Genomic DNA, 16,290 nt, shown 5'->3' with positions numbered 1-16,290 from the left:
GCTCCACAAAACATAAACACAGGTGAGGAGGGAGGGATTATCAAAGGCGCACTGCTATACAGTTTTTTTCCCAGCAAAATAGAAATTATAGAAGTTCTATTGTTATTATTGTCGTTTTCACAGAAAAAGAATCCAAAAGTGCCCAAATAACAGATCCTGTGGCTGAGAAGGCATTACGCTCCCGCAGAGTCCCAGGTAAGCGTTACAGCCACCAGGGTGGAGGGTGTAAGTAAAGTGCAGATAGACAGGAGCTAGGCCGATTGGGTGCGGTAGATCAAGGCCCCGAAGATACATAAGAGCCCAGGACACCAATCGCAGCAACTGTGGGATTAGCAGGAGAGAGAAGAAGAGAATGAGGAGGTAAAGAGGAGAGACTTAAGGAGCTTCCGGAATTAAGAAGATCCTGATCAAGGCGATGAGGGAGGGGGAGACTGTACAATAGGAGGGAGCCAGCTGAGGAAAGCAAATGACCACCTGCCTTCTGTTTAGCAAAACGCTTTACACACAGCGAGTCAGAGGCAGAGGAGCGTAGTGGTCTATAGGGGGAGTATTTACTAGAGGGGGAGCATTACTTTAAAATCCAGCTTCATGACGTCAGCAAAATATTCTCCCATGGTAAAACATAATCAAATATCAGGATCTCAGTTTCTCATCCCCTATTCCAGTGTTACAATGTCCTTCAACAATTTTTTTTTTTGCCAACAGGCTTACTTTATTACCGTACACCATCATCCCCCACCATTCCTTAGTGGAGGGTAGAACAATCTTTAAAGTGGGCACTCAAATATTTGGTTCTTTCCATTGTTAGGCACTTAAATTCTACCAATAAATGGAATAAAGCTTCATATTGATTCTTGATATTACAATATCTACGATAGCCTTGATCATTTCCCAACTGTTTACGGAAAACCAAAACTTCCCTTGTTGCTAATATATTTAGTCTTAATCTAAAAAACAGATTACGATGGTATGACGAAGGAAATTTGGAGAGGTACACAGGCAGGTCACCTATTGCCCTTCTCCATACGTTAGATCCAGGGCGAGCCTATACTTAAGTCTTGTCTCTTGTGTATCGATCCAATCTTGAAGCCGCAACATTTTGATTTTGTCCAGGTTGCTGATTAGCATTTCGACTGATCCACCCAGATTATATAATCAATCTTTGCATCTTTTTTTCCACTCTTCGAGCACCCATTCAGTGTTCTCGCCTTTTGGTCTCCTCAAAACCACAAATGGGGTTACATAACTTGGGGTTTCACATTTCCTATATTTCCAACATTCCTACCTGAGAAATACACCATGGAAGCCAGTAGCCTTTGCTGTGGCATACCACAATAAACGTACTCGCCCTCACCGCTCAGACTCTTGCACCAGAGAGACCACGAATAATGAGACCATGCCGTTCGCTCTGGACAAAGAACGCTGCAGCCGAACAACATCAAAGGCTACGTTACGTATAACTTACACCACGTCTGTGGATACAGGCCGCAGGCACGGCCAAACATCCATGCACTGTAGAATGCAGCTATGGCTATGCTCATCAGGTTTAGCAGCGCATATAGCTGTCCACACTGAAACACCTGACGTACCTCAACACCTCTGCCACCAGCATACAGCAACTACCAATTAAAAGAAATTTGGCATAGCTGGCCACACATAGACTCTTTCAACAGTAGCACTCTATTGCAAACCACCAACAACGCCCAGCCGTGTGTCTGACCTTTTTCTGGGCTGCTTAGTCGAGCCTAGGCAACCACCTAAGTCCTAGACCGGCGAAAATGCACACATGCATCGCCTAATCTAAAACTCTAAGAACTTCCAGCTCATTGACTTCTGTCACCGAAGGCGTTCCAACCACAAAGCGCATTGAGGCCATACAAATGGGGAAAGAGCGCTTAATACAATACAATACAATATAGGTGCAGTGATTTCCATAGTGCTATCAATTTCAGTGATTGTAATCCAAGTTCATATCTCACTGTACTAATTGGGAGGCACATTGGTAGTATTAACACTGCTTTCCAAAACAGGCCTTTAAGTCGGCTCCATATTGACCATGATAAATTAAGCACTGATTCTGCTCCATAAGTTAACACTGGTAGTACTTTCTGCTTGTAAAATGTAATCAGAGGAATTAGGGTAAACTCCCCATATCTCTTATGTAAGATCTTTGCTTGTGCTCTTAAGGTCATCATGTTTTCTCTTAGTAAGTCCAGCCACGATTTCTCGTTTATGCTCCCATTCATTAGTACACCAAGGTATCTCGTTGTGCTTACTTTGTCGGTTTTGATCTTTCTTATATGCCAATTAAATTCTTTTTTCCACATTTATGTGAGGCATTAAACTTTAAGTGTTTGAATTTCTCAATATTAAAATGTAAGTTGTTCTCTTGTGTGTATTCCCAAAATCTATTCTTGCTTCGCTGCAATCCTATTGAAGTCAGATCAAGAAGGACCAAGCCACCTGTGTAAATTATCCATGGTATGTGGAAGCCTTGAATTCTTGGGGAAAAACCTTTAGCCGCAATTTGGGATTCCTTCAGGTTCGATAGGTAAATATTAAACAAAATTGCAGCTAATGGACATCCTAGCTTCAGACCTCCATACGTGTGGATGTCCCTTGAATAGATCGCCTGGTCTGTTAGACGGATTCTAATGAAAGTTCCAGAATATAGTGCTTTTATTGCTTCAAGGAGCTGTGGTGGACATTTCCATGTCACTTGTTTTTCCCCACAGGCGTTCTCTATTCACACTGTCGAACGCCTGTTCTAGGTCTATGAAGGCCATATAAATTTGTGTTTTGGTTTTCATTGCATTCACCTTTAATTCTGTCTTGGGTCCAGGTGCCCTGTATCACTTGCCCATTTCTGTAGTTTTTCCCCAAGCATTTTTGCAAAGATTTTTCCTAGTATATCAAGAAGGTCGATGGGACGATAGTTTCTAGGATTCACCCTTTCACCCTTCTTGTATATCGGGACGATCAATGCCGATTTCAAGAGGAAGGTACATCTCTGGCCCTCATTATTTGATTAAATAGCGTATCCACGAGGGCGGCCCACACTTCTGGTGCCTCTTTTAAGATGGAATTTGTAAGCCCGTCAGGGCCAGCAGCTCGAGAGGAATTCAATTTTGTTTATCCATCCAATAATGTCTTCTTTCTCCCATTTTATCTGCGATTTGCCCTGTCCCATCCGGTCGAACAATTTTGAATAGTGATCAACCCGTGCCATTTCAGTGACTTGATGGAGCATAACTGCTAATTGAAAATTCCATTGTTGTTTAACAGTTCCCAATGGCCCTTCGTATTGTTTTTAACATACTGTTTTTAGCATGGTTTCAGCATCGAATTGGGCTCTCATGGCCTTTGGGGACTTCAACCAATTCTTGTATTGTTGTTTCTGTTTATTTATTTTAGTTCTGTTGGCAACCACACCTTCCTTTTTCAGATGTCTAAGGCCTGCACTCATGGCTTTTCTTGCCTCTATCACTTCTAAGTTGTGCTTGTGCTTTGGTTTGAAAAATGTTCTTTCAACATTTGAATTGGGTTGTTCAGAGGCTATTAAGTTATGAGGCAATTATAATCAAGCCCATTCTTGCCTTGCATTAGATGGCATTTATAGTTCTTTGTTATCTCTGTCACATCTCAAGGTTTCATTCTCAGTCGATTTCTTCCCTGCAATACCTGCAGACCATATTTTGATTTCAACTTTTTCAAAGTGACATCAATTGTCCATTTGATTTCCAATATATGGTGGTGGCTTGAATGCATTATTACCACTTTCAGATGTTCTACCCGATGCTATACGTACAGTGATACCAGGCAGTAATCCAGGGTTGCTTTTTGTGCTCCCCTCTTCCATGGGGGTTCAGCATCTTCAAGTTTCTCTCCCCTGCCTTCTTCCTCCATAAAGCAGCACGATTTTGGAGGTTTAGCTTTGGTATATAGGAGCTAAGGACATCGAATAAGGAGATATTTAGGTCTCCACATATAATTATGTGTGGATAGTCTATTCCAAAATATATCTCATCAATCATCTCCATTACTTCATTGATAAATTATTGTTCTCCATTTTTTTGGGGATTCCAATATAAGTTAAATACAACAATCCATTCCTTCTTCTCCGTTATTATAGTAGGTATCTGTATATAAGTGTTTGGATTATGGACTGCCGTCACTATTAACCCAATTCCAATTTTTATCAGGTACCCCAGCTCAACCCTTCCGCATTGTGAGGGACATAGAAGGCCACCTGACACGGATGGTGCAACACCAGGATGCTCTGACATTACTGATGCAACAGCACCTTAATGAGGCACAGCTGATGCGGGAGAGTGTGCAGGCCAGTTCAAGGCAGAATGCACGGGCACTGGGGCGATGCACATGTGCCATAGTACAAATGTCATGCAGGGTGAGGAAGGGCAACAGTGTCATGTCCTCAATATCATAAACTATGGCCATGTTGCTCCAGGGCTTCCTGGACCGAAGGCCCGTGTCAACACCACTGGCTCCCTCCACTAGCACCACACCAGGGAGTTCAGTACAGAGCAGCCCAAGGCGGCACTCGGCGTGGCTGTCTCACCCTGCACAAAGCCACACCTGAAGCATAAAAGTGGCTGAAAATAGGCCATGGACCCATGGGTGCCCTGTCTGAGAATTTTGCAAATGTACATAGTTATACAGGACAAGAGTTGGCCATAGAGAGTTTGGTGAGGGGTTGTGGGGAGGGATAGTTGGGGTGCACAGTATTAGTAGTATAGCAACTTCACAATTGTACATAGTTTAAAATCACAAAATGTAGTTGGTGTGGCAAACAGAAATAATGACTGGACATTGAATATTCAGTGTGAATGTATTTATTTGCGTCCAGTGCCCAGTGTGCAAGGTGGCTTGTGCTACGTGTGTGACAGGTTATTAGAAGTAGTGCTGTATAAGTTCATTACGTGCAACAGGTCCATCCATGCCATTATGGTGCTGGCCAATTGCCTCATCATCATCACTGTCGTCCTCAGACTCTGGTGGATGCATGTCCATGTCGGGGGGCAGGGGGACGTTGCGTCTGATGCACATGTTCTGCAACATGGAACAGGCAGGTACTATCTTTCCCATTTTTTCCGGACTGTACAAAATGGTGCCTCTTTATATGCGCGCACTAAGTCTAAGCATCTACATTTCGCATTGTATTGTGGTTGTACAGGGTCCCTTAATACGGCCCCCTCCTCCCTGGCACATCACACGTGTATTTATGGGATTTGCCTTACTCTAAAGCGCCTAGGGGGTGGGATAGGTTCATCTCCTTCCCAACAATTGTCTAAACCCCATTTCATTAAGAATTGGCTTCAAATTCTTTCCTCGAACATTTGCATGAACCAGATAAAAAAAGCATAAAATGCAATAAATCTTCTTTCTGGACTTAACAGACAGTAAAACTTTTCAGAAGGATTACATGACCAAACAGCAGTAACCGATCCAATCAGTAAGCAGGTAAATCGTGTTCTGAAATGTTTGTTCTGAAAAGTTGTGAGCAGATAGCAAATAATCTTGTATTAGAGCAGAAGAAATTCATACATGATTCTGGCTAAGCGACTTAGTAAATATGTTTAATTCATGTGTGTCTTGGGTGTAAGAAGATACGCCAGCCTTCAATTGTGTTACCGTAATAGAATCTAGGATAACAGGTGCAGAAAAAGCATTTGTTTCTTTTATTTTTTATCAGATAGCATTTAACGTGGACTAGTCTTGGGATTGTATAGCCCCCTTTTTTTGGTCATAATGGCTTGCTGAATTGTGTGAGAATTCTTCTTTTGGGTTACTTCATAGGTGGAGCCAATCGTAGAACGACTATATAATCAAACCATCCATCAAAAACTTGAGCCCACATGCTTGTGAACACCATAGTTCGATGCCGAATATTTTCTGCCACTTGTAGTTCAGTAGTGTTAGAGAACCCCTATAATGAGGATCCATACTTGCCAAAAGATGCTGTCTTGCTTTGTAGACTTGTAGTACAAGGTTAGACAGTTGGGATTTGAAGATTCTCCTAAATTGATCTACCCCACTTAAAGCTTTCTTAAACCGGATTGTTTGCTTAAAAATGTAATGCTCCCCAGTAAGTTTAGTTGAAAACCGAATGCCTAAGAAATCAAATATTAACCTGTGGGATTCGTTTATTTTTACTAAACATAGCGGGGGAACTTAATTCTTCTTTTACCAAGATGAATATTACAATTATTTTCTGTTATGCTGTTATTATTAATATTATGGTGCCTGGAAGTACTTAAAAAATGCTAAATTATGTAAAAAATGTTTGTCTCTCCAGATATCTCATTAACGTGACCTTTGAGGGTCGGAACCTGTCCTTCAGTGAAGATGGCTATCAAATGCATCCCAAACTGGTCATTATCCTGCTGAGCAAGGAGCGCAAATGGGAACGGGTAGGATATGCCTTTTCTTCACTTTGATGTGCAACTGTGTCAGGGACACCTCTAGAAGGCGGATGTCATCTCTAACTATGGAGAAGTGTGGCACCTGGGTTGTAATGGCATAATTTATGTGATGAATTTGACTAGGTTGTTTGGAGACAGCAAATTAACTTCATCGGTTACAAAGGTCCATGTTGCCACAATACATCTGGATTTGGAGCTATGTGTTTATACTTTGTAGTGTGTTGGCAGGAAGCTATGTTTTCTACTGCAGGGAATTTCTAAGACATTTTCAAGCATGCTGGAATTCCTGAGGAAACAAAAAGCATACTTTTGGCTATTTCTAGATCCATTATATGCTTAATATGGCCAACTTTGAATTCTCAACACTTTTGTTAATTTGTTACATTTTCAATCAACAACATACTTTTTCTAAACTCGGAAATAACTTCTTTAATATCAATTTCCTTTTATATTCTCGATTATGAATCATTTATATCCCAAATTATGGGTGAGTTCTTTTCCATTGTGATAGTCTGATTTTATTAGAATTTAATCCCAATACTGACGTGAAATTGTTTAGGATTATTTTGAGTCCTTCCTCTTCACCCTTTGCATGTTGTGAACAAGTAACACTATCACTGCTGGACAATCTAATCTTTTCACATTGAGTTTGAGTCCATTCACACTGAAACCATAATTAGTGTTTCTGTCCTACAGTGTATATAAGACATAGTTCATTTCAGAATGGAAATGTTTGGGCACAGCCTCTGTAAAAATGTTTTTATACATATCATGAAAATACATTGGAGAAATGCTCCTGTGCACGTTGGTAACTTGCGTCTATTGGATTTTTTTCATGAGTTACCCAACAGAACCAATTGCAAACTGTTTGTCTTTTTACCCAACTTTTCAACAGAGTGTGCTGTAAAATGTAACATTGTAATCCCTTATTTAAAGAAAAAGTGAGGGGGAGAATCCTTCGCACCCACCCCTAATTGGTTAGGCCTCGCTCGTTACGCTCGGCCATTAAGACATATTTTGGGTCAATATTTACGCTCCTCCACTTCTAAAATTGACTAGCCACCACTGCTGTTTCTTACTGTGGCATTGTACATTTTTCTGGGCATCTTTGATAAAATAACCATGATCATTGCTATTGCTTCGACTCTCATTTTGGTGCAAACAGTCTTAGTATGTCTTAATGTGGCATGGCATGTTTTACTGTAATATGTTTATTACGTGTCTAGATTGGTCTACATTGTGCAGCCAGTTGGTCATGATTTAATTGTGGTATGGTATTTTTTTTTATAGCAAAGCATTACATAAATTGAAGCATTAATGTTCTTGTGCACTGTTGGTGACTTGCATGTATTGGGTTTTTGGACTGGTGTTACCCTACTTGCTTTTTAGCCAATTTTTCTCCAAAAGTGTGCTGTGTAATGCATTAAAAAACATATTTATAGCTTTCTCCTAGTGCACAGTGCGGCGGGCCCGTGCATCGAAAAGATAATTGTATGTATTGCACAAGCAAGATAATCGAGGCCGGCCCAGAGTGTGGCGCGACCCAGGATTTGTTGCTGAACTTTGTGGGATGGAAGGGGTTCATAGCATGGCTCACAGGGCAGTGACATGTATGCACTGATTTGCCTGCAAGCTGTGCTATGCATTGTGACTGATACCCTTGTGTTACCCGTGATGCATTCTGTGTAATTTGCAGTAAAGTCGCCCAAGGCACCATGAACATGTCTGCATGCCGTACATGGTGACTGCTGCTCATGCTGGTGCATTTGGCCAATCGTGCTTACTTGCAGCTTCTCTTATGTGCATGCTGAGTGTCTATGCATCGGTGGTAGGTGCAATGGACGTTGTGGGGAGGTGTGACATTCCTTGTGGATCATGCAGGGGTCCTTCTGCATTCTGCTGGTAAAGTTGTCCTGGAGCTTTCCAACAGGTCATCTGTAGCGGTGTCCGATGTGAGGTAATAATGATTCGCTCATATTCACACTTGTACTGTTTTTTAATGAGCTGTCATGTTGATTGTAGGGATGTGGGAGATTCACATTTAGTGAGTTGTGTTTTCCACAGTGAGTGGGTGTTGAGCTGTACATCGTTATATGAGTGAATTGAAGGGGTTGGGACCTTTCATGTGAGTCAACGTTTTTCCAAGTAGTGCCCTCCCCCCTGATTTCTCATGCCAGGCAGTAAGGTATGCAGTGTGCATCAGCATTTGCATGTCAACATCTGCTCTCACTATCAGTGTCCACGATGCCAACGATGTTCTGGCATCATGAGTTGTGTAATCTGCGTGGTTGCAGGCATTCATACTCACTGACATTCAGCTTGTTGTAGCCTGCAGTTACAGGGCATTAGGTCATCCGTGCATCCCCAGAATTGTTGTCTGTACTCTTCCCTGTCCTTCCTGCTGGAGATCCGGTGTCTGAGCCAGGTCACGTTGAGCCACACCAGCCACGGTTGACGATTTTGTTGAGCACCGTCGTATGCCATTTGGTCGCGTCACGGCATGTGAGATGTTCTCAAGTGTCACTGCACTCTCAGTGTGTTTCTTGGTGATTTCACTTTTGGATTCCAAACTCAGCTCAACTGCGTGCCCCTCAACCCCCATTGCAGAGAAAATTACGTCTCTGCCTTTCGACTTTGTACTCGGTGTGACCAGTGATTCTTGTTCGATGCTCTATGTCGCTACACTATGCCTTGGTTCATCATGTGTGCATACCAAGGTCTATATACAGTGTTCCAGCTGTTCATTGTGCAATTTTGGGCGGTGGGATGTTGGCTTTGTGCACTCAATGGGTTCACTTGGAGTCTCCTGCTCCAATTGGACATCGTATCCTGTCCGCTCAGACCCAATGTAGTGTGCGCCAATCGTTTGCTATGCGTGCCTGTGATGTCATTATGGGGGATGTTCTGGCCGTGAGTAGTGGCACCAGATCCATGCAAAATAGGTGTGCTTAGTTCCACATGTGCACTCTCGGATGTGTCCCAGTGTACCTCCACCCTTCAGCACAAGTGCGTTAAGAGGGAGTGTTGTGGATTGCTTTCTTGGCATTGCCTGCTTCCTGATGGCGGGAGGGTGCCGGATGTTCTGCCTGGGGATGGCATGCTCTCTACATTGCATACGGCATGTCATTTCAGGCAATGCTGTTTCATTACTCTTTATGAAGACTCTGGACAAAATCAGCACAGAAGCGGCTGAGTTATGCTTAGTGTCTTTTATTGTGACAGATTCTACATCACAATTCACAGCATTGTAGTCTTCTTTTCATATAGGATGAGGCTTATCTCATACCTCTTTTCTCATACAGGGCTAGGCTTCTTTGACTTCTTAGAATGCCCGGTCATACTCCTGTTCTTCCACACTGTCCTCTTCTGACTGTCCAGGTACTGTTCCTTTAAGTCTCCCTCTTCACCTTGATTGGATGAGGCCTAATACAGTCCCACCCTCTGTGAAGGCTGAAAACGGGAGTGTCTGTATGCTACTCCCTTTGTCCTGTGTGACGCTGATGTGGCAGGACTGCCCCCAAGTGAAGCTGGGATGCATACTGTCCCCAGTAATTGCAGCCTTCTGGTTCGGCCCTTTGTCGCAGTCCTGTGGTGCTGTGTAAAAGGTAACGGAGCATCCTCATCGCTTCCCTCAGGGGGTTCCTGCCATCTGCAGGATTACAAAACGGCCACGCAGCTCTGTGCCACAGCGGCTCCCCACAGGCTGCACCCTAGCAGAGAGAAACACTGCTGAGGTGAATCCTCAGCATTGATGCCTACAGGTCCGTCACCCCCATGGTCGCTGCCACTTCCAGTGTTACAGTGGCTGTGGTTGCCGCTCCGCTACCTTGTCACACTGTCCTGGTGTGTCCTCTGTCCATATCTCACTGCAGGGCTGTCCTGGCGCATTACCAGTCCGTCCCTCTCTGCGAGGCGTCACATATCCCCCTCATCAAGCCCTGATGTTTGGGACAAATAATCAGCTTGTGCCAACAGTCGTCTGGGGTTGTGAATAGGAGTGAAAGAAAAAGGCTGGAAGCAGAGAAACCAGCAAGGCAGCCGGGGATTGTAGTCCTTATGGCATGCCAACCATATCAAGGGTGCATGAACCATTACCATTGTGAAGTGCTAACCCATGCAGTAGTAGCGCAGTGATTCCGTGTCCCATTTAACTGCATGGCATTCTTTCTCAAAGGTGGCCTAACACGTCTCTTGGGGGACACAACTTCCAGGTTATGAACAATGGGCCTTTCCGAATCGCCTTTAACTTGGAAAACCAAAGCCCCAAGACCGGTATCAGATGCATCTGCATGCAGAAGAAATGTCTCTGAAGAACTAGTTACTTACCCCTGGTAACGTTCTCACGACTGGATGTTCCTCCTTTGGTATTCCTTATCTTTGATACTCGATATCCAGCATCAGCTGCTTCGGAAACCAAATTCGCAGAGGGCCCTGTGCGTCAATGCAGTTGACTCGATGTCCCTCGAGGGCCTCCGTCTCAAGGGTGATGTCATCGAAGGTATGTATAGCATGCGCAGCGCCTGTAGGCTTCAGTTCTGTTTTTTCTTTTTGTAGAACTACCTGCATAACCACGGGTTTGACCGTAAGCTTTGAAGGAGCAAAAGCTGTAATAGCATGGGAAATTCTACTATGGGGTAGTCTTGGGGGGCAATGAGGAATGCGTGGGAGGAACATCCAGTCGAAACAACGTTACCAGGGTTAAGTGATCTCTCCCCCAATAAACAAGAGAATGAACAAGAACCTCTTCACCTGTGAGAAGGGCATTGATGCCAATATGGCCAACCACAACCACGCTAGCCACACTACTATCTCTCCTATCTCGCATGACACCATGAAGCAGCATACTGTGCATAAACTAACTACCCCAATCCCTGCTTTAACCACCCAGGAGGCTCACCTAATCAAAGGAGCCCTTATAAATGCTAGGTCTTTGGTCGCCCATGCAACGGACATCTCTGGCCTTACACTGGCAGACAACTTGGACTTCCTGGCCATCTCTGAATCTGGGCTACATGATGCGGCAAGAGCACTGTTATCGCTAGCTGTCCCAGACGGCTACTCAATATCCAGACAGAACAGAGTTAAAACACGAGGTGGAGGAATTACCATTATATCTAAAACAAGCCTAGCTTTCAGACCTGCTCCCCTGCAAATAATGCAATCTTGTGAAGTCCTCACCGTTTAAACTCCCTCTAATCAACTCTCAGTCCCTCACTATCCATCTAATCTATAGACCTCCTGGTCCATTGGGAACATTTGATGAAGATTTCTACAATCTATTATCTAATAACCTGAAAACGACCACTCAACTACTACTACTTGGCGACCTCAATCTAGGATTTAACGACCCGCTAGATAAATATGCCTTAAACATAGCCAATATTTTGTCCTAACTTGGACTTTCCCAAAAAATTAACAAACCTACCCACAACAAAGGGCGAACTTTGAATTGGGTGGCTGACTACAATTGTACGGCCAACATCACTTCTATCTCCCCGCAACTGTGGACGGACCACTTCCTCGTGTCTTTCACACTGTCCACCATTAGACCACTCCCGTTGGCCACTCCAATTGCCCCACTTTGCTTAACAAGGAACAAAAAGAATATTACAGTGGATAATGTGATCCCAGCCATTTTTCCAACCCTTAACTCACTGGCAGACTACTTGGATCCAAGCACATTGGTCAACTAGTATAATAAAGTTATGCTTACTACACTTGACAAAATTGCTCCACTCAAACTTAGACCTAGTAAGCCCAAACTTCACTTAAACAAGTGGTTTACCCCCCCCCCCAGTTAATGGACCTATGATTACTAAAGAGGAACAATTAAACCACCTGGAGACTACTCCCATCAGAAGACAATGGACCTCATTACGACCCAGGCGCTAATGGGTTAATGGCGCCGTAAAAGGCTGCAGCGCCGTTAACCTATTAGCGCCTAATTACGAGGTCCCTTTGCGGGACCCGACCTTAACGGCTGGTGTAGACCAGCCATTAAAGTAGGGACCCGCAAAGGGACCTTGATGCTAATTACGGTGCTGCAATTTGCGGCACCGTACTTAGCGCCTTCCCCATTCCCATTGAGCCCTATGGGGCAAAAATGGGAATGGGGAAGGGCCATGGAGGAAGGGGGAATTACCGCCCCGCCAACCTTGTAATGGGGTGATAATTCCCCCTTTCTCCATGGCGGAGTCAGTAACTTACCGGCATGGACCATGGTGCTAATAGCACCATGGTCTTCCGCCAGGGTCGTAATGAGGCCCAATAAGTCCAAACTAACCAAAATATCAGCCCAATACAAAAAGGAAATATGCCTGGCTAAACACAATTCTTACAACAAACGTATACCTAATGCCAATTGCAGTATGAAGGAATTGTTCACCATACTAAAGGAATTCGAGTCACCTATTCCCACACCTGATATCTGCATCAAAAACAAAATATGGTGCTCAAAAATCCAACAAGCGCTCTCCAATAAAGTAACCACTCTACAGAACAAAATAGCCAAACAAAAGCTTCCCTTAACTTACTACCAGAGCTGAATCATTCAGCCCTCTGTTCCATTCAGACACCATCTGACCAACCGGCTAGATTCTACTTTACTAAAACATCTGCACTTGAGGTAAAAAAACGTTATTATGTCACTCAAGCCCTCCAATTGCCAGGGTGACCTTTGCCGAGCACAGATTATAAAAGACGCTGCAAGGGATCTTGCTCCTTTTATCTCCAAACTTGTCAATGCCTCCTTCTCTTCTGGCATCATTCCCACCAACCTAAAACAATCTTCGGTACTTCCATTGCTAAAGAAGCAAACATTAGATCCATTAATTCCTACTAACTACCGTCCCATCACGATGGTACCCTTCTTGCTCAAAATACTGGATAAGATTGCTTACACACAGATCCAAAAATATTTGGAGCTTCACAATCTCCTGGGAGCAAGACAATCAGGCTTCCGTCCCCTACATGGAACGGAAACCGCCCTCATCGACTTGAAATCCCAGATCGTGAGCTAAGAGACAAAGGCAAAACGGCTCTCCTCTTATTACTAGACCTCTCATCCGCATTTGACCTCGTGGACCCTAAGGTCCTATGTGGCCACCTGGACTCGGCGGCCCACTTCTCCACAGAGGCCATCAAATGGATAGAATCATTCCTGAGTGACAGGACCATGAGGGTCTTCTCCCCGTCAGCAGTGGCCGACACTATTCCCATCAGGTGCGGTGTCCCCTAGGGCTCTTGTGTCTCACCTACAGTATACAATATATTCACCTAGCCCCTGTTTGATGATTTGGACCTTCTGGGTATCACCTACACTAACTATGCAGATGATACTCAGATTCTCCTCCCACTTTCCGGGGATTACGACAAGGATTTGGCGTTGGTGAACAGAGTGTATCTCATCATCCAGGCATGGCTGGCTACTCACGGTCTATGCCTGAATGATGACAAGACTGAGCTCCTTATCTTGGGCACCCACTCTAACCTAAAGAAATTAGGCCAGGAGTACTCATCTTTTACTATCGAGGGGAACCTCATCAAGGAGGTAAAGACCCTTGGCTTCTACCTTGACTCTTCGCTCTCCTTCGACAAACAAGTGAAATCAATGGCCTCGGCCACCGCTTACACCTGTAAACTCATTAGGACAGGCAAACCCTTTTTGTCGAATGACAATTGCATGATCTTAGCCAGAGCCTTAATACTTTCTAGGCTAGATTATTGCAATGCCCTTTACATTGGCACCAATAAATCAATCATTCAGAGGATACAAATCCTCCAAAATAACGCCCTAAGAGCTGCACTTGGTGTGACCAGAAGATCACATATCTCAGTGACTAGGCGCCAAAACAACTGGCTCTCGACCCAAAACAAAATTCTCCTAAAAACTGCATCCCTCACCCATAAAGCACTCAACAATGCTGCCCCCGGCTATCTCATGGATAGATTCCACAGGAGAACATCTATCAGACCTTTGAGACTTAGCAACAGGAACTGCCTCACCATTCCCAGATTCAGACTCACTATGGTAGGTGGCAATAGCTTTCCTGTGAAAGCTGCCAAACTCTGGAACTCTCTGCCACATCCACTCAGGGAAGATCAACCATACCTGAATTTCAGAGGCAACTACATCAACTTGCTCAAATCTACCGACCTGTAGGCCTGGCTACTGGGCTACCTACTCCTTGGTACTATGTATGTATAGTCAATCAAATATCCTTAACCTAAAGTCTGTAGATTTCTCTCTGTGTATAATCTGCTCATTTGCCGTATTCTTTCCTATATCCTGTAATCTTGATTAATTTGTACGTATGTTGTATCCTTGCCTGTGTTTTGTAACAGATAACGTAAACTTTGCATCCGTCGTAACCTGCTGCGCCCTGATACCCCTGGGTAGTGCGCATTACAAACGAATAAACAAACAAACAAACAAGTAACCTGTTCTTCAAATGGATTGTCCCCTCCCACATATTCCTCATCTTTGATAGACTTCCAAAGCAGTGTTTGTTTTGGTGGAGGGAGTAAGAATTTTCTCAATGGTTTCCATAAACCGAATGGAGGACAGCTTCCATCCTGACCGAGGGAGGAATCAAGGCAGTAATGCTTCATGAACGTGTGTATAGTAGACCACATAGCTGCCTCACAAATGTTTTTGATAGGAACACCTCTGTGGAATGGGCCCTCAAGCCTTCTGACGATCTTTGCCCGCCAGCCTGTAGCATTCTGAAATTGCTAGAATGATCCATATGGATAAGGTCTGCTTTGCCACAGCCTGACCCAGTTTGTAACCTGTATAGCCTATAAAAAGCTGGTCATCTATACGAAGTTTGGATAATCTAGAGATGTATAAGTTTAGATTTCCATGTGGATTTAATCTGTGTAACTTCTCTTCCTCCTTGCCAGGAAGAGGCGGAGGATAGAAAGTCTTAGTTACTTACCTGTAACTGTATTTCTCCAGCATTGGTATCTTTCATAGATTCACATGCTTGAATATTCCCTGTCGTCAGACCGGGAATCCTTGGTGATTTAAAATAATTATTAAAATAAAATGTATTTACATTATTCCCATAGGAAAATGAATGTAGATTGTCCATTATGCCCAATGAGACATTCAATTCTGTAGTCCCTCCACCTTACTTTGGTCCTTTATGACCCTAACCAATGAGGTGGCAGGGTTTGAGCTCCGCCCCAGGCAGCCATCTTCAGATTTTGAGCCGTGAGTAGACTACATGTATGATGACTGTCGGGCGCTGGAGCAGCCTCTCAGGGGAGGCGGGTGGGCGCATGTGAATCTATGAAAGATACCAATGCTGGAGAAATACAGTTACAGGTAAGTAACTAAGACTTCTCCAGAATTGGATCTTTCATAGATTCAGATGCTTGATTAGAATACCAAGCAGTTAAGCATGGCCACAATACAATACATTCTGAAGATTCTTCAGTGCGCCTAGCATATAGCAACTCAGCAGGTCACATTTACTAGGGAAAAGGTGGGAAAAAGAAGGCTGCTTCTACTTTACGCAAAGAGTTGGCGGAGGACCGCCTGACCAATCGCTGGTTCCTTGTTGGCATCTTCAGCTAAGCAGTACTGCTTGGCGAACGTATGCAGTGTGCTCCAAGTCGCCACTCTGCAGATGTCCTTTATTGGTACTCCTCCGTGAAAAGCGACCGAAGCTGCTCTTGCCCTGATGGAGTGAGCTGAAGGAGGTCTGGCGAGAGGATCGGCTTTAGACTGATGGCAGTGGCTTATGTATTTGAACACCCAATGTGCTAGACTTTGTTTCGAAATATGTTGACCCTTTGTGCGACCAGCGAACGCTATGAAAAGTCTTGTAGAGGAACGAAA

The 16,290-nt window shown here is 44.0% G+C and overlaps 1 protein-coding gene across 3 annotated transcripts in view; it reads left to right on the top strand.

Annotated features, from left to right (window-relative positions):
* The window catches only part of GRIN2B (glutamate ionotropic receptor NMDA type subunit 2B), a 1,810,086-nt gene that overhangs the window by 1,508,224 nt on the left and 285,572 nt on the right, over window positions 1-16,290 (top strand). For all 3 annotated transcript variants that reach the window (XM_069652716.1, XM_069652718.1, XM_069652717.1), the window contains one exon: window positions 6,317-6,431. In XM_069652716.1, the coding sequence (XP_069508817.1) occupies window positions 6,317-6,431 (115 nt within the window). The remainder of the gene's footprint in view (window positions 1-6,316; window positions 6,432-16,290) is intronic.

The sequence above is a fragment of the Ambystoma mexicanum genome, chromosome 3p (assembly GCF_040938575.1).
Source record: "Ambystoma mexicanum isolate Mex_15411 chromosome 3p, UKY_AmexF1_1, whole genome shotgun sequence".
Classification (NCBI taxonomy): domain Eukaryota; kingdom Metazoa; phylum Chordata; class Amphibia; order Caudata; family Ambystomatidae; genus Ambystoma; species Ambystoma mexicanum.
This window is presented reverse-complemented; position numbering and strand designations above follow the sequence as displayed.